The sequence below is a fragment of the Pseudorasbora parva genome, chromosome 13, assembly GCF_024679245.1.
Source record: "Pseudorasbora parva isolate DD20220531a chromosome 13, ASM2467924v1, whole genome shotgun sequence".
NCBI lineage: Eukaryota > Metazoa > Chordata > Actinopteri > Cypriniformes > Gobionidae > Pseudorasbora > Pseudorasbora parva.
The window spans coordinates 34,085,223-34,102,505 of NC_090184.1; the positions used below are offsets into that span (position 1 = coordinate 34,085,223).

Below are 17,283 nucleotides of genomic sequence, written 5' to 3' on the forward strand. Positions count from 1 at the left end.
GTTTTGGTCTAAATGGCTCATTTTGCCCCCGATGTCAACTGTGAAGGGGGTGAACTCATTCGTTTACATTATATAAATCCTTAAAGTTCTGCATAATTAAGGGCGAGGCCACTTTGAGTGACAGGTGGATAGTCTTTTGTCTGCTGTATGTTAATCATCATGATACCTCAGCTCCAGCCACGTCCCGCCTCTTTGCCCATTTTCTGTTATCTGGGAGTGACGTGCTGCCAAGATGGCAACGGCCAGCTCGACCCTATTTTACACTTCAATACTGCTCTTCAGAATCATATGGGTGACGTCACGGACACTACGTCTATATTATTTTACAGTCTATGATTCAGAGACAATCTAAAATAATTTTTTGGGTAAAGTTTCAGCATTTTTATTTAGAATAAAAAAAATTACAAAATAAAATTCTGTGTACTGAAGCACTCCTCGCATTCCATTCATTCCTATGGGGGTCAAATTGACCCGTGAGGGAAGGATGTTACTTTTTTCAAATTTCAAACACAAAACTCCTCAGCTCCAGTCACTTTTAGTGTGTATATTTGTGGTTCAAGTGTAACAAAAGTCCTACGGTCTTAGACCACTCCGGAGAACACATAAACATTTATTCATTTTTAAATGAGTATTTGTTCAAAATGGGTTAAAGGCCAACAGATATTGGTTTAATAACGATAGCTATAATAATAAGAATAAGTAGACAACCAAAATGCCTATTACAACTATGTTAAACAAAACCAATGAATTGCTTTGTAATTGTACTTGAAACACACTCAAACATACATGTGCACACAAACTCACTTACACAAGTCACAAACAGATCGGCGGGCGGGCACACACACTTGAGAGACTGCGCTGTCTCAATCGAGATGTTGGGCTGCTCAGTCTCCACGACAGGGGCTGAATCTGAAATCGACCCCTATACCCTGAAATAGGGCATAATTTGAAGGGACGGCCATTTGTAGTGTTGCCCGACACCATAGTGGACATGTTCGAGTGCAGTCATTCAGTCTCACGTTGCACCGCAATAACGAGTGTACAGACGATTTACAAACAGCTGTCCGACTTCACCCACTCGTCTTCATTCACTCCTTCAAGTTGTATTAGTGAACAAAAGTAGCGGATGTTATTTGTGTCTTAAAAGTGAAAGTTTAAAGATTGAGGTTAATTCACGGAGCTTGTGCTCAAACCTCAAAGCCTCTCTTCCTCATATTACCCTATCCCATCGTCCTACCTAGATATTTCCCTCTGCTGGATACATTAGGCATTACAGTTAATCTACTGCATATCAACAGTCTATCTATGATATCAACACAGGGATTGAGGGTTATGTATGCGCGCACGCAGTGCGTGTGTGTGTGTGTTCGCGCCGATCTGTTGGGGTGTGTGTGTGTGTGTGTTCGCGCCGATCTGTTGGGGTGTGTGTGTGTGTGTGTGTGTTCGCGCCGATCTGTTGGGGTGTGTGTGAGTCTGTGTGAGAGAGAGTTTGTGTGCACATGTATGTTTGGGTGCGTGAAGTCGGACAGCTGTTTGTAAATCGGCTGTACACTCGTTATTGCGGTGCAACGTGAGACTGAATGACTGCACTCGAACATGTCCACTATGATGTGGGACAACACTACAAATGGCCGTCCCTTCAAATAATGCCCTATTTCAGGGTATAGGGTCGATTTCAGATTCAGCCCGTCGTGGAGACTGAGCAGCCCAACATCTCGATTGAGACAGTGCGGTCTCTCAGGTGTGTGTGCGCGCCCGCTGATCTGTTTGTGACTTGTGTAGGTGAGTTTGTGTGCACATGTATGTTTGAGTGTGTTTTAAGTACAATTACAAAGCAATTCATTGGTTTTGTTTAACTCTGAAACAATTTTCGAGTTGCGTTGTGGTAAAAATAGCTACGGGTAACGCCAGCTGATTGAGGAGTGCAACCACTCTACGTCATCAACCTAGAACGCAAACAAAATGGCGCTGCCCATGGTCCAAATATAAAATCGATTTTTTTAAATAATGTAGATCTTTCATGGGTTTTCTACTACATAATTCAGTAAGAGACATCATTTATGTTATATTAAGCCATACAAGTCTCAACACCATGGGATCCCTTTAAATACAACCCAGTCACGTGTAACACCACAACACAGCGCAAAAGGTGTTTTTAATTGTAATAAGATAAAATAATAAAATAAATTACTGGTAATAATAATAAAAGTATATTATTTTAGCGTCGTCACAAATGTAGAAATAAGTGCGCCACAATATGTTGTCTGCCGCCTTAAATGAGTGAGCTCTTTAAAGGCAGGTGCATTCTGATTGGTCAATGTATAATTCTTCAGCTGGAAAAAAAAATCTTTCTGAAAGTGATTTGCAAACATTTAACCAGTATTTAAAAAGTATTAAAATGTAAAAAAGTATTAAAAAGAGTTTGTGACTAAACCTTGCAGCTCCATTAGATCATCCAACTGTCTGACTGCCTTAGATGTGTCTGTTTTAAAACTCCATTTAAACTAGATTTTTATCCGTAAAATCTGTGCCAAATCAAATGATGAGGAATGAGTGGGAATAATGCCAGGAAGATGGATGGATAGATTTAAGCATGGTAAAATGGATTTCGGTCAAATGTCAACATAATGACACATGCAAGTGTCTTTATAAATACTATATATGGCCACAATATTAACTTTGACAACAGTGTTAATTTTTTTTTTTTTTTTACATTTGGTTTCTGCTTGACTGTGAAGATATGCAAATTATAATAAAATATCTGCACTGAAGCATATTAAACGTATTCCTGAATTTTAAAGGGATAGTTTACTTTAAAATGAAAATTTAAGGAAGATATTTTGAAGAATGTCAGTAACCAAACAGTTAACTGGAGCCATTGACTTCCATAGTATTTTTTTTTTTCCTACTATGGAAGTCAATGGCTCCTGGTTTGGTTACTGACATTCTTCAAAATATCTTCCCTTGTGTTCAGCTGAAGAAAGAAATTCATACAGGTTTTAAACAACTGGAGGGTGAGTAAAGGATGACAGAATTTTCATTTTAAAGTGAACTATCCCTTTAAGCAAGCAAACATCAGGTAAATCCTTGCTTATTTCCAGCATTATTTACTTAATATAAGGAAATTATTGCAAAATTAATGAATGTTTCCAAACAAACCAATCACTTCTCAGTATGCAAATGTAGAAGGTAACCCCACCCAAACTCACACCATTGGTCAAGCCAGAAGTTTACATGTTGGACTTCTAAAACAAACAAGAGCATGTCAAAAAGCCTCACAGAACCAGAATTTACAATAGGCAAATAGTCAGGCTACAAATGTTGTATTTATACTTTGCTCTTTACATTAAGCTGGGACATAAAAATCCATTTTAAAAATTGCATATATCACTTTTAATCAGTAAACTGTTAGCAAATAGCAAGTCTTGTTTGCAATGAAAAAGGCACTAGCCCTCAACCCATTAATTAATTTATCCGCCCAGCTAACAACTAGGTTGGCATGTCTAAAGTTAATTTTCCAGCTGGTGCAACTCAATCTAATTTTGTCTTCTCTACTGCCTCAATCATTGTCTCAAAATACACAGTTCTATAGAAAAAACACAAACTGCTCATGCCCTCTGGGGTTGCAAGTAATGCCCTGACTCGTAGACTGTGCAGTACCTCTGAAACATGATGGATTTCATGGCCTCTCGAGGGGAGCAGAGGGGTTAAACAGCTTTCTCCTCAGTCACCAGGTGTTCGCGCAGGCCGGTCGGGCTGCACACACGCAGCCAGACTGCCGAGGAAGAGTGATCGGCTAATTAGCCTGTCTGCATGTGGCCAATTGTCGCACACCTGACTAGCTTATGACGCACCTCACAGTGCTGGCCTTTGGCCAAAGCGGTGTTGGAATAGGTTTACTCTGTAACCTGTGTGTGGTGGGATGTGATTTGTGCTGTGTGTAATGTATGTGTGTGAGAGGCATCTTAATTAACAAGCTCATTATAATCAAATAAACATTTCCCTTGAGACTGGTTATATACAAATTATAGCACTTCCACATCTATTACCAAGATTTAAATGAACAGTTCATTAGTTATATACCTTCAAATAATATCTAACTCCTGAGGAACACAAAAGCAGAAATATATCAATATATCATTATAATTGATTTGACAAATAATTGATTTTTTATTTGTATTAAATATATTATTTATAAGGAGAAATTTTGAAAAAGGAATACATCTATCTATCTATCTATCTATCTATCTATCTATCTATCTATCTATCTATCTATCTATCTATCTATCTATCTATCTATCTATCTATCTATATATTAACCTAAAGGATTATTAGGAACACCATATCATAGTTATTTCAGTCAAAGTTGCTCTTCTATCAGCTTGAATCCGTCGACCCATTCTCCTCTGACCTCTAGCATCAACAAGGCATTTTCACCCACAGGACTGCCGCATACTGGATGTTTTTCCCTTTTCACATCATTCTTTGTAAACTCTAGAAATGGTTGTGTGTGAAAATCCCAGAAACTGAGCAGATTGTGAAATACTCAGACCGGCCCGTCTGGCACCAACAACCATGACACACTCCAAATTGCTTAAATCACCTTTCTTTCTCATTCTAACATTGAGTTTGGAGTTCAGGAGATTGTCTTGACCAGGACCAAACCCCTAAATGAATTGAAGCAACTGCCATGTGATTGGTTGATTAGATAATGGCATTAATGAGAAATATATATATATATATATATATATATATATATATATATATATATATATATATATATATATATATATTATAAGGAGAAATTGTGAAAAGGGAATATAACAACAATGATAATAAATATTTATTAATAAATGAAAAATATGCTTTTTAACATATGCAATACACATACATTCCCCAAAATAATGATTACACATATTATTTTTTTTAAATACGTGAAAAGAAAGCCACACAGGTGTGGGAAAACATAAATCTAAGTAAATTACGAATTATTCAATTTTAAGTAACTGTACTGAAATGCATAAAGGAACACACCTCGGTTTTTTACCTTGTGTCCAATGAGCTCAACATGCTCTACTTTGATCAAATCCAGCAGAAAATGAGATTCATATTTCACAACTCCTTGTAGTCTGGTTTTTATCGAACAAGACAGCTTGATTGCCATATGCGCCTGACCATGAACTCAATAAACAGATGAATTAATTATGGCAGGAACAGTTGAACCGAACTGAGCATGACAAAACAGACAGATGAAACAGTCACTAACTTCTGTCACCGTTCGATGAACATTCCTCTTTGGGAATTTTTGTGGGATAACAAGAATCTGCTTTGTCTTAAGCGTTTTAGCTTTTAGCACATACTACTAAGCATGTAAATAATACCTGGAGCATATAAAATTCCCATTCATCTCAACGATGCAGGTGGTTCGAACCACAGACATTTTTGAACAAATCACCGCAGCAATAAATGTAACTAATCACTCTAGACTTGCAAAAACATGACGTTATGACAAATATCCTGATGAGATGTGTGAAGCTAATAAAATACACATAATATCTAATGACTCTCAATGGAGACGATCAATGGAGCTTTTTAGAACCTGTTGGTATGATTCTAACTGGGCCATACTAAACAAAAAAACCTTGAGCGCTTGTGTATGCTGCCAAAGTCTGAGTAAAATTTCTTTAATTTTTCATATATTTAAAGACACATTATGAGCCCTAAAAGATGTGATTCAGAAGATCAAAGTATAATAGCCGGCTGCCTTGCATGTATAATTACATGACTCATTTAAACATTAAATAATCAGGAAAACGTTACAGGCTTGTTATCTCATTGGGTGGAGTCAAGAGCTCTCAGCCTCTGTGATAAATCTTACAGTTCACTTGAGGAGCTCGTAGAGTATCATCATAGAAAAAGCATAAAAGATAAAATCCCATTTCAATAAAAAACATGTTTCAATTGTGTTTCTCAGATTACACTAAGAACATGCACAAAAGTTGTTTTATCACTGAATAATCATGGAAAATAACATTTTTACAACCAAAAGGGCAAATGTTATTACATCAAGCTTATTTCATTATCTTTTAAAGACTTGACAGAGAGTGACAAAATGGTCAAACTCTATTCAACGTTACCAGGGTTACTGGACTTCAGGAGAACAAGGAAATACCATCTCTGAAAGGACAGAAACAATGACGTACAGAGAGACACAAACAAAGAGAGATGAGAGAGCAACAGCCAGCACTATTTGTACTCACAATACTATAGTGGGCGATATACCGGTACACCAGCCGGATCCAACGAAAAATTTGTATAAATAGTACGAGTGTGCAATGTCGTGGAATGTATACGCCAAAACTCATTTTGGCGTGCATATGATACGCTGTTTTTTGCGTGCATATGATACGCACTTTATGGCGTATTATACATACGAACCCCCCACCCCACTACCCTAAACCTACCCAAGAGAGCGTGTCATATATTCGCCATAAAGTGCGTATCATATGCACGCGAAAAACAGCGTATCATATGCACACCAAAATGAGTTTTGGCGTATAAATTCCACGACATTGCACACTCGTACTACTTATACGCATTTATGTGTGATCGGGTTGGGTACACACGATTAACCGGTAGAAATTTGGTAATCGGTAGAGATTTTGGACTAACGTCTCTATTGCGGTTATGCACACGTGATGCTGCTGTGCTGCACAGTGACGGAAGCATACCGGTTGCATGCATTTTTAAGCAATCTGTTTTTAAACTAAGTGATTTTAATCCACTGAAGGCCAATAAACAGCGAAAGAGAACCCATTTTACTAAATATGCAGCCAGTGTGGGCTCTCTGAGAAACAGTTTCTGATCGCTGTCTGAAAAACATGTGAGCTCGAGTACTGAGTTCTTTTCGCAGAGTTGTTTATGTCTTAAAGGGGTACTTCAGCGCTAGAAAGATGAATCTGTATTTAAACTGGGTCATTAATGTAGAAATGTGAAATTATTTTTGAATTTGGTGCCTTCTAGACTGAGAAAAGACCGAAAATGTATTTTTGTCTCATAGGGATGAAAGACTACAATTCCCAGCATGCGTCGCTGCCTTGTGAGGCCATTCCCAAAGCCACAACTTGGATTACAGTGACTGAGTTAGAGAACAGACACTACAATTAAATACTGAATGTGTCTGTTCAATATAACGATCGAGTTGCCGCGTGAGTCTCACAGCACTAACTCAGATTAGGAGTCAGATTACATTTGACGTCATAAATGAGCTAATGAGCTCTTGTGATGAGAGCTGAGGTAAATCGCGACCACATTCGTGGCATACATTCACAACGCGTGTTCAGTCTGGCTCAATCATTTGATTATACTCCAGGGTTTCTACTGATACAAAGCCATATGCTAATCGCTGAAGTAACCCTTTAAAAGGTTAGTTCAGCCAATAAGGAAAAATAGCCCATGAGTTACTCGCCCTCAAGTCATCCTAGGTTTATATGCCATTCTTCTTTCAGACAAACACAATCAGAGTTACATAAAAAAATGTCCTGGCTCTTCAAAGCTTTATAATGGCTGTGAATGTTGCTTCGTTTTTGAAGTCCATAAAAGTGCATCTGTCCGTGCAAATCCACCCAGCTCCTGGGGGTTTAATAAATGCCTTCTGTAGTGAATTGATTTTCTTGCATTTGTGTAAGAAAAATATACATATTTAAAACTTGTTTTATTTTTTTTTAAAGTGAATTATCCCCGGAGCTGTGTGGATTACTTTTATGACAGACAGATGCACTTTTATGGACTTCAAAAATGAAGCAACATTCACAGCCATTATAACGTTTCGAAGAGCCAGGACATTTTTTATATATAACTCTGATTGTGTTTGTCTGAAAGAAGAATGTCATATAAACCTAGAATGGCTTGAGGGTGAGTAAATCATGGGTTAATTTTCTTTGTCTTAAAGTGGCAGCAGCCTGATAAATATGATGCTGGCTGTGTCAATGTTAATAAAACAACAAAAGAGAGAAAGTTTTATCTCTTGATTGAATCACTTATATAACTTTAAAAAATAATAAATGTATAGGCCTATTTAATTGACATAATGAAGATGCAGGTTTTTTCAATACAATTGATTACTCTATACAATTTATATTTCATATTTAGTGCAGGTAGGTATATTACATTTGTGTATTTGTTTCATTGTAGTTTTGTCCTATTGCTTGCTTAATTAGTTTCTTTGTTCTTATTTGATCACTGACTGTTTACTTGTCTTAAGTAGGCTTGAGAGATTTTTTTTTACTTATGCCCGGTACACACTGTACACTTTTGGGCTGTCCTAGAGGAAAGATGACCAATCGCGGTGATTCCTGTGGTCATGGCTCCTAAACTTTTATTAAAATGGTGGTTGAATAACAATTATAAAATTGCAACAGTATGAAAAATGTTGATATCACAAAAACTATTGTGACATATATATATATATATATATATATATATATATATATATATATATATATATATATATATATATATATATATATATATATATATATATATATATATATTGTTATCATGAAATAAAGTTACCGTACTAAGATTTTGCTCATATTCCCCATCACTAATAGATGTTGCGCATAGGTTCAATTATTCAACCAGCACAGCCAAACATAGCCCACATTTCTGTATCTATTTGAAGATAGGATACAAAACAGATAACTTAAATAGTGACAGTACAACAGCAGGCTATACAGTGTCAGAAAGCATGAAATCACAGCCGCAAATAAGCAATTCAAAGCTAGAGCATATAGACAGTTTGTTTTGAAGCCGGTGTTTTCATGTCAAGATACGAGTGGCATGTGGCTGAGGTAATAGGATTAGATTAGACTGACACAGCTGAATGATGTCACATCAGTGATAGTACGAAAGTATAACAACGTCATCAGCACATGCTCAAGACTGAGAAGACAGCTGAAAGAAGAGGATTGCAGATCCATATATTAAAAATTCATTATAAAACTCAAATTGTCATTGTCCATTCAGTTTTAAAACATTGAGTTTTAGCAGTTTAGACATTCTTCTTGCTGGAAAACAAAACAAAACAAAACAAAACAAAAATGTTGACGACTCATCCTGCTATACACAGATTTTCCTCCAATCATGCTCTAGAATGTCCCTCCCCCTCATGCCACCAGCTACAAGGAAAATCACTGATTACAAAGTTTTGAACTGAGTATGATTGTTTTGTCAAATAACCAGACATCCACTAATACAGCCACTTCATTTGTTTTGGATGTAATAAACCCATTGACATCCCTTGTTATCCTTTACTATATACAGTATAACATATTGTAAAAGGGATTATTTGTGATTATTCGCATGTGACATATTTTAAAGCATATTAAAACAGAAAACCATCATTTTAAAATTGAAATAATATTTCACAATATAAAAACACATTTTGTATTTTGGATCAAATAAATGCAGGCTTGATGATCATAAGAGACTTCTTTAGTAATGTTTCCAAACTTTCTACCAGTACTGTATATCAGAGGCGGACAGAAGTAAAATATTTTTACTTTCCTAGCAATTTTATTTTTCAAGTATATTTACTTTATCAGTGTTCTTCTTGGGAAAACTTTTACTTCCCAACAACATTCCATTTTTTAAAAAAATGTTATGTAATGTAGTGCAGCATAAAGTATGACATTATATTATTCTTTGGAATGAAGTGAAGTAATTTTTTCCAAACAAAAACACTGATAAAGTATATACTTATATCAATTATAACTTATATACTTATATAAATGTACTTATAAAATAAGTAAAACATTTTTTCTTTACGCAAAAATACTTCACTACTGTCGCCTCTGTTGTATAATATGTACATTTCTCTATCTGTGTGTTTTTTAGTAATGAGTGTGTGTGTGTGTGTCACAGACATGCACACACAGAGAAATATATATATATATATATATATATATATATATATATATACACACATACATATTTTATGTAAACAGACTAGATTCGATCAATTTTATAGCTCTAATACAAATACTATATTTTATCTGTTATCTTGCCAGCAGTTCAGTGCATTGTCCAGAGCAGCATGTTTTTTTTAAAACAGGAAAGGGATGGTGTAATTTGATAAGTCCAGCATGAGTTTGTTTTAAAGCAAGAGTGACGCAAAACAAAATGGGTTGACTGAAAAGTTAACAATGGCATAATGCATCTAAAGCAAGGGATAACTTCCAAAATGTTTTCTTTAGGAATCTGTAAATATAATCAAACTATGACTTTCACTTTTTTGTTTGGTTTTGGTCAGATAATCTAAACTGATTATTGGCTGTTATGGTTTAAGTATGTGAAAGCACAAACAAGTCATTAGATAACATGCTATCTTTGTCTCATAGCTACGTGTGACACAAGGTCTGGCAACACTAGGTGAGAATTAAATATGTAGTGTGGATTGTACTAAATCAAACATTTCAATGTGAGCGTTGCACATATATTTCCTCATGCAGTCTTTTGCCAAAGCTGTTTTTAATAATGAAAATACTGAATGTTTTATTTCAACTGGTGATGCCAGGATCTGTGTGATCTAATGAACTGGATTAACTTGCACTGTAATCTATAATTTTCCATTGGAAATCCTTCATAATGTGTTGCTGTTTGTAATCTAATAAAGCTAACAAAACCAGTATATACAGGCAACATTGTCTCTTAACCTCTCCAGGTGTTGTAAATCTCACAGGATGAGGTTTTTGTGATTCTGATGATATGACAGAGTTGTGTGGACCTGGAGGCTAAAAGGCAGCATCAGTGAGGAAGGACCAGAGAAGAAACACATCCACAGAAGTGTGGCATTGAATGCAAATCTCAAAACAAAGGCTTACAACTGCTCCTTCCCTCTATGGTGCTCTCTGTTTAAATGCTTCATTCTTCACTTTTTGTTCAGGTCACATCTATGCTTTTTATGCGTTCTTATGCCATGAGCATTTCCACAATAATCACACTGCAGTACTGACCTTTCTCTCCTCACAGATAAAATGGTCTGAGGGAGGTTGTTGTGAGGAAAATAGAACACAATGCAAGTTGAACAGGTCAAGGGCAAACTGATATTTCCTGTTAAAAGCTGCTGAATAAAAGCCATGACTACTCTACTGGGATTAGACATACGTATATGAAACTTGAAAACTGTATATAATCTGGCTGATATTTACTAAGCATACAGACACCCATACATACACATACATTCATAAAAATATGTTTCTGCCTGATAAATGGTATATAAGTACATACACATGGAAAAAGACTTGGATTTTCATTATGTCTCCTTTAAAGTGACAGCAGCCTAAACGGGCTGTTAAACAACAATCTCATTGCTCTTGACTGAGTCGCTTTTGTAACTTTAAGAATAAATGGTAACACTTTACAGTAAGGTTGCATTAGTTAATATAATGCATTAGTTAATCTTTGTTAATGTTAGTTCATAAAAAATAACGCTGTTCATGGTTTGTTCATGTTAGTTCACAATGCATTAACTAATGTTAGCAATATTTAAATAGCGCATTAGTACATGTTGAAATGAACATTAACAAAGATAATGTTAACTAATGAACCTTATTGTAAAGTGTTACTGAATAAATGTATATTTAATATATACAGTGAAGCATGTGCAGTGTTTTCTGTACATCAGATTACTTTAATTTATGTAGCCTATTTATATAGGCCCATATTGTGCCTGAAGTTTTTCAGATAGTTTAGATAGATCAGATTTTCTGTCATTTGTGTCTTTTTTTGTCCTATTGCTTGTAATTAGTTTGTGCCCATGTGATATTTCATTAAAAAATGAAATATCACATGGTCCTAAGTATTCAGACCCTGTGCTCACTATTTAGGAGAAGCACCCTTTTGATCGATCACAGTCATGAGTCTTTTTGGAAAAGATGCAAAAAGTTTTTCACACCTGGATTTGGGGATCCTATGCCATTCCTCATTGCAGATCCTCTCCAGTTCTGTCAGGTTGGATAGTAAATGATGGTGGACAGCCATTTTCAGGTCTCTCTAGAGATGTTATTGTGAAGACACTCCTTCGTTATTTTAGCTCTGTGCTTAGGGTCATTGTCTTGTTGGAAGGTGAACCTTCAGCCCAGTCTGAGGTCTTAAGCACTCTGGAGAAGGTTTTAGTTGAGGACTGTACTTGGCCACATTTATCTTTCCCTCGATTTTAACCAGTTGTCCTGTCCCTGCAGCTGAAAAACACCCCCACAGCATGATGTTGCCACCACCATGCTTCACTGTTGGGATTGTATTAGACAGGTGATGAGCAGTGCCTGGTTTTCTCCAAACATACACTCTTAAAAGTAAAGGTTCTTAAATGGTTCTTTGGTGGGATGTATGGTTCCATGAAGAACCTTTAATATCCAAAAAGCCTTTCCATTGCACAAAAGGTTCTTTGTAGTGCAAAAAGGTTCTTTAGACTATTAAATGGTTAGAAAAAATTGTTCTTTAAAGAACCTTTCTTAAAAATGGTTATTTGGGGAACCAAAAATTGTTCCTCTATGGCATCACTGTGAAACCCTATTTTCGGTTCTTCCTGGCACCTTTATTTTTAAGGGTATACCACTTAGAATGAAATTTCTATCTTGGTAAAACGCAAACACCATGCATGCTTTCATGTGTCTCGCACTGAGGAGAGGCTTCCGTCGGGCCACTCTGACATAAAGCCCTGACTGATGAAGGGCTGCAGTGATGGTTGGATTTCTGCAATTTTCTACCATCTCCCGACTGCATCTCTTGAGCTCAGCCACAGTTATCTTTGGGTTCTTCTTAACTTCTCTCACCAAGGCTCTTCTTCTCCGATAGCTCAGTTTGGCTGGATGGCCAGCTCTAGGAAGGGTTCTAGTCGTCCCAAACGTCTTCCATTTAAGGATTATGGAGGCCACTGCAGTCTGAGGAACCTTAAGTACAGCAGAATGTTTTTGTGACCGTGGCAAGATCTTTACCTTGCCACAATTCTGTCTCTGAGTTCTTCAGGCTGTTCCTTTGACCTCATGATTCTCATTTGCTCTGACATGCACTGTAAGCTGTAAGGTCTTATATAGACAGGTGTGTGGCTTTCCTAATCTAGTCCAGTCAGTATAATTAAACACAGCTGGACTCAAATGAAGATGTAGAACCATCTCAAGGATGATCAGAAGAAATGGACAGCACCTTTTTAGAGTTTAATATATGAGTATCACAGCAAAGGGTCTGAATACGTAGGACAATGTGATATTTCAGTTTTTCTTTTTTAATAAATCTGCAAAAATGTCGACAATTTTGTGTTTTTCTGTCAATATGGGGTGTTGTGTACATTAATGAGAAAAAAATGAACTTAAAGGATTTTAGCAAATGGCTTCAATATAACAAAAAGTGAAAAATGTAAGGGGGTCTGAATACTTTCCGTACTCACTGTATATCAATAATAACAAAATAAAGTTACTCATATCGTGATACAAGGTTTTGGTCATATCGCCCACCCCTGATATTTCTCACCACGTAAGGTGTCAAAATATGGGATTCACACATGTGAGCCACCAGCCCCACCCCTGCAGTTGTAAGAAGACGGACTTGGCTCTTACAGCGGAGCACTATTGTGCGTCATACATTCAGGTGCCAGCGCTTTCAAAGACGGATGGCAACAATATTTGCTGGGGGGGAATGGGAGGTCTGAGTGAACTCTATTCCTCAGCAAACTAAGAGAACACTGGAAGTGTCCCTGTTCATTATTTTAAGGCCACTTTCAACACCACTCTCTGAGAAGTCATTTGGTACAAGGGGCGCAGAAAATAAATTAGGGTTGTAGCTTATTTGTTCCTGAGCAAGCTGTTCTCTTGATTACCTCTATTGCTCTGTGATATGCCACTTAAAAGAAACACTGAAGTGCATTTTGGGAGCTCACCATTGAGCCGACAACACGGAAGCATTATTACAACAATTATCCTCCAATGATGCTGTTTTGCTGTCTGACTTAATGCAAACAACTTTTTACGCCTAGTAAACAACTATTGCACAAACAATGTAATCATCCTAGACAACTGAATAAGATTGAAAAAATGCTGTTAAGTAAGGGTGAAAGTTGCTTGTAAAGTAACAATGCTGTTATTTGGGTTAGTCACACAACCCCTTGTACCTTAAAGGAAGCTACAGTGCACATCCTTAGCAAATATGAAGTTCTCGTCGCATCCGTTAAGCTAACGTTAACCGCACAAACAGATTGTGTAAGCCTGACTATCCATGTATGAAATGCAGCAGCCCACACACTGACATGAGAGATGTTTTGAAACGTACAGGAAATATGACGGCAACAATGAATCGGGTTAGCATTGGTGGGCCGCTAACGATGCTAGTCGCTTCAGGCGCTATTCTTCCCGCATCAACAAGGCTGGAAATATGGATGGAGCTGATTGCCGCCCGCTGACTGTGCTGACACTGTGTTCTTATTGTGAACTAATAGCGAGACACCCACTCGTTCCTCACTGTTGTCAAGGAGCCCAGCGGCAGATTCAATAAAGCATCTATCAGCCAAGCCTCTCCGCAGAGCTAAAGGGATGAGAAGTGCTACACAAGCGCCTGTATTTCCAGAGGAAATCAGTGCCTTGGCAAGTCCACGGTCAGGGATTACGTGATGGGCCTACAGTGATTCAAGAAAAAATTGTCCCTGTGTTTGAAAGATGAGAGGGTTGCTGTAAAGCCGTCATATTTGTTATGAGAGAAAAGAATGCGGAAGCCAATTCCATTTTCTAAATGTTTGTTTTGTTATTGATTTTTGGCACAAGAAATCAAAAACATGAAATCTATTTAATTCAGTCCACAATAAATAGCCTAGTGCTGTCTATTTAATTACTTTTTATGTAATAAAACAAATTACTGTATTCATGAATAGTGAATAATTTTATTAAAGAACATAATTCATCAAAAACTATATATATCTCCCTTCTCCTTACATTGTTTTTCATAAAATCTTTGTTAATACGTTGACACATTTTTACAAATATCATTAAAATATTATAGAAATTACTTTTATTCACACATAATCAACTGATCAAAACTCATAGTAAATAAATGTATATGTTACAAAAGAAGTTTATTTCAAATACATTTGAACTTTCTACTCATCAAAAAATCCTGAAAAAAATGCACGGTTTCCACAAAAATATTAGGGAGCACAACAAGCAACAGCAGTGTGCAGATTTTTGTTTACTTTGATTTATGCTCTATTGAATCTAGGCACCTGCAAAAGTGTTACTGGATGTGTGCACAATTTTTCCTTTTTTACTAAATGTTTCTTGAGCATTTAATCAGCATATTAGAAATATTTTTGAAGGCTCACGTGACACTAAAGACTGAAGTAATGATGCTTTACTATCACAGAAATACATTACATTTTAAATTATATTAAAATAAAAACAGTTATTTTAAATTGTAATATTTCACAAAATGACTGAACTTGTCATTGAATAAATGCAGCCTTGGTGAGCATAAGATCCTTTTAATATCATAAACAAATCTTAATGACAAAACTCTTGAATGTAAATTATATATATATATATATATATATATATATATATATATATATATATATATATATATATATATATATATATATATATAAATAATTGAAAAATAATTATGGACAGTAAATAAATATGAATAGCGTGTCTCACCCTTGAGACTATGAAATACAAATAAAGTATTACTACAATCATATTTGGCTGCTAGAGAGGTTCTGCTCTGATAGGCTCAAAAACAACCACCATTCTGATGAAATTATAACCACCTCCCTTGCTAATCTGCTTTTGATATTCACCCTCATCTGTGAACCTGCTCAAGCGTTTAATGCTGGATGAAGCTGCAGGAAATGAGTCCACAATTTAAACAGTAAATTTACCCTGAATGCCAAGCTGATGGAGGAGAGCCCGGCAACCTGCGACAAAGCAACAGTTCAAATAACAGGCATGCACACGCAAACAAACTGACATGTGCTCTCAATCCCATATGACGCAACAAACAATTAGCATGGGAAAAGTTAGTTTGTGGACGCCGTTCCCCCATCGGTCAGTCAGCTACACCAGAAACACAAACACACAAATTCATACATTATATGCTAAAGGAAGCTCTCACCATATCCATGAGTGCCTCCGGAAAGGAAGGCTGCTCAAGCGTATCATTCTCTCCTCTCGAACCCTGTGATTGCGGCCGGACTTCATTGAATGACAGACTTTCAAGAGTTTCTCAACAAGCACTCCACGAATCCTTCTCATTGAGAGAAAATACTATGTGACAACTGAGTCCATACTGTCTCCTTACTTCCAAGATGCCATGTTTGCTTTTGGATACTTCCATCTACTATTTGGCCCACACTTTAATGCTGATAAAAAATATAAATAATGTTTAACAAAGACAAAGAAAACAATCTATTTATTAAGCGTTTAAAGGAAGACATGATATTCCCCTGAAATGAACAGAGGCTTCCATAATATCCAAATACAACAGCCTCTGACGAAGTGTGCCGAGCTGTTCCAGTCCCATCTGACGCTCATTGTGTTTATCTGGAAAATGCTTGGCCACATTCCTCCTTCCTATCCACATGACGATATCAAGTCTTTGTTTTTTCCTGTTGCCAGTGATATATTTCCTCTCGCTTCACAGAGGGCAGGGCAGTAGAGTTCAGCATGTATACACACTGCCCTAAATCCTTCAGTGTTTCAATCAATTCAGCTTTATCCACCTTTTTCCTGAACATTAAAGTTGTTGAAGTCTATTGTTGTTTTCTTGGGTTGAGTGTTTTATGCCAGAGATCGGCATACCACGGGGTAGGGGTGGGCAATAAGGCCATTCTTTTCATGATCTTTTGATTCTTTTTCAAGTTAGCATTCAATAATTATTTTGCTTACTAAACAGTACAGACAATCTAAGACACCAATGACATTTAAAATATTTTCTTTTGTGTTCCATATAAGAAAGAACGTCACATGTTTTGGAATGACACGAGGTGTGAGTAACTGATTTTTGGGGTGAAAAAAAATCTGTTGGCTGAAATATATCTCATCATGTATTTCATAATGTTGCTGTTTGATTTCTGCACTATAAACCATTTTCTTATCTGATTTTTGTTGCATAGGCAAAGTCTCCCTTGGACAAAACATCCCTGGTGTATGAGCGTGTATGTGTTTGTGTGGGAGGAAAACACATTGCAGGACTGAGTGAGACTACTGTTCCTGCGTAGCTCTCTTTCCCTGTCGGCATGTG

At 36.6% G+C, this 17,283-nt stretch overlaps 1 protein-coding gene across 7 annotated transcripts in view; it reads right to left on the reverse strand.

Moving 5' to 3' along the window:
- LOC137038998 (3',5'-cyclic-AMP phosphodiesterase 4D-like) overlaps nucleotides 1–17,283 on the reverse strand; it is a 181,629-nt gene that overhangs the window by 46,989 nt on the left and 117,357 nt on the right. Inside the window, exon 1 of one of the 7 annotated variants that reach the window (XM_067414096.1) lies at nucleotides 16,156–16,548. The exons of the other annotated variants lie outside the window; for them this stretch is intronic. Within the exon in view, the coding sequence (XP_067270197.1) occupies nucleotides 16,156–16,295 (140 nt within the window). The 5' untranslated portion in view covers nucleotides 16,296–16,548. Of the gene's footprint in view, nucleotides 1–16,155; nucleotides 16,549–17,283 lie in introns of those variants that run through there. 7 annotated transcript variants of the gene reach the window in all.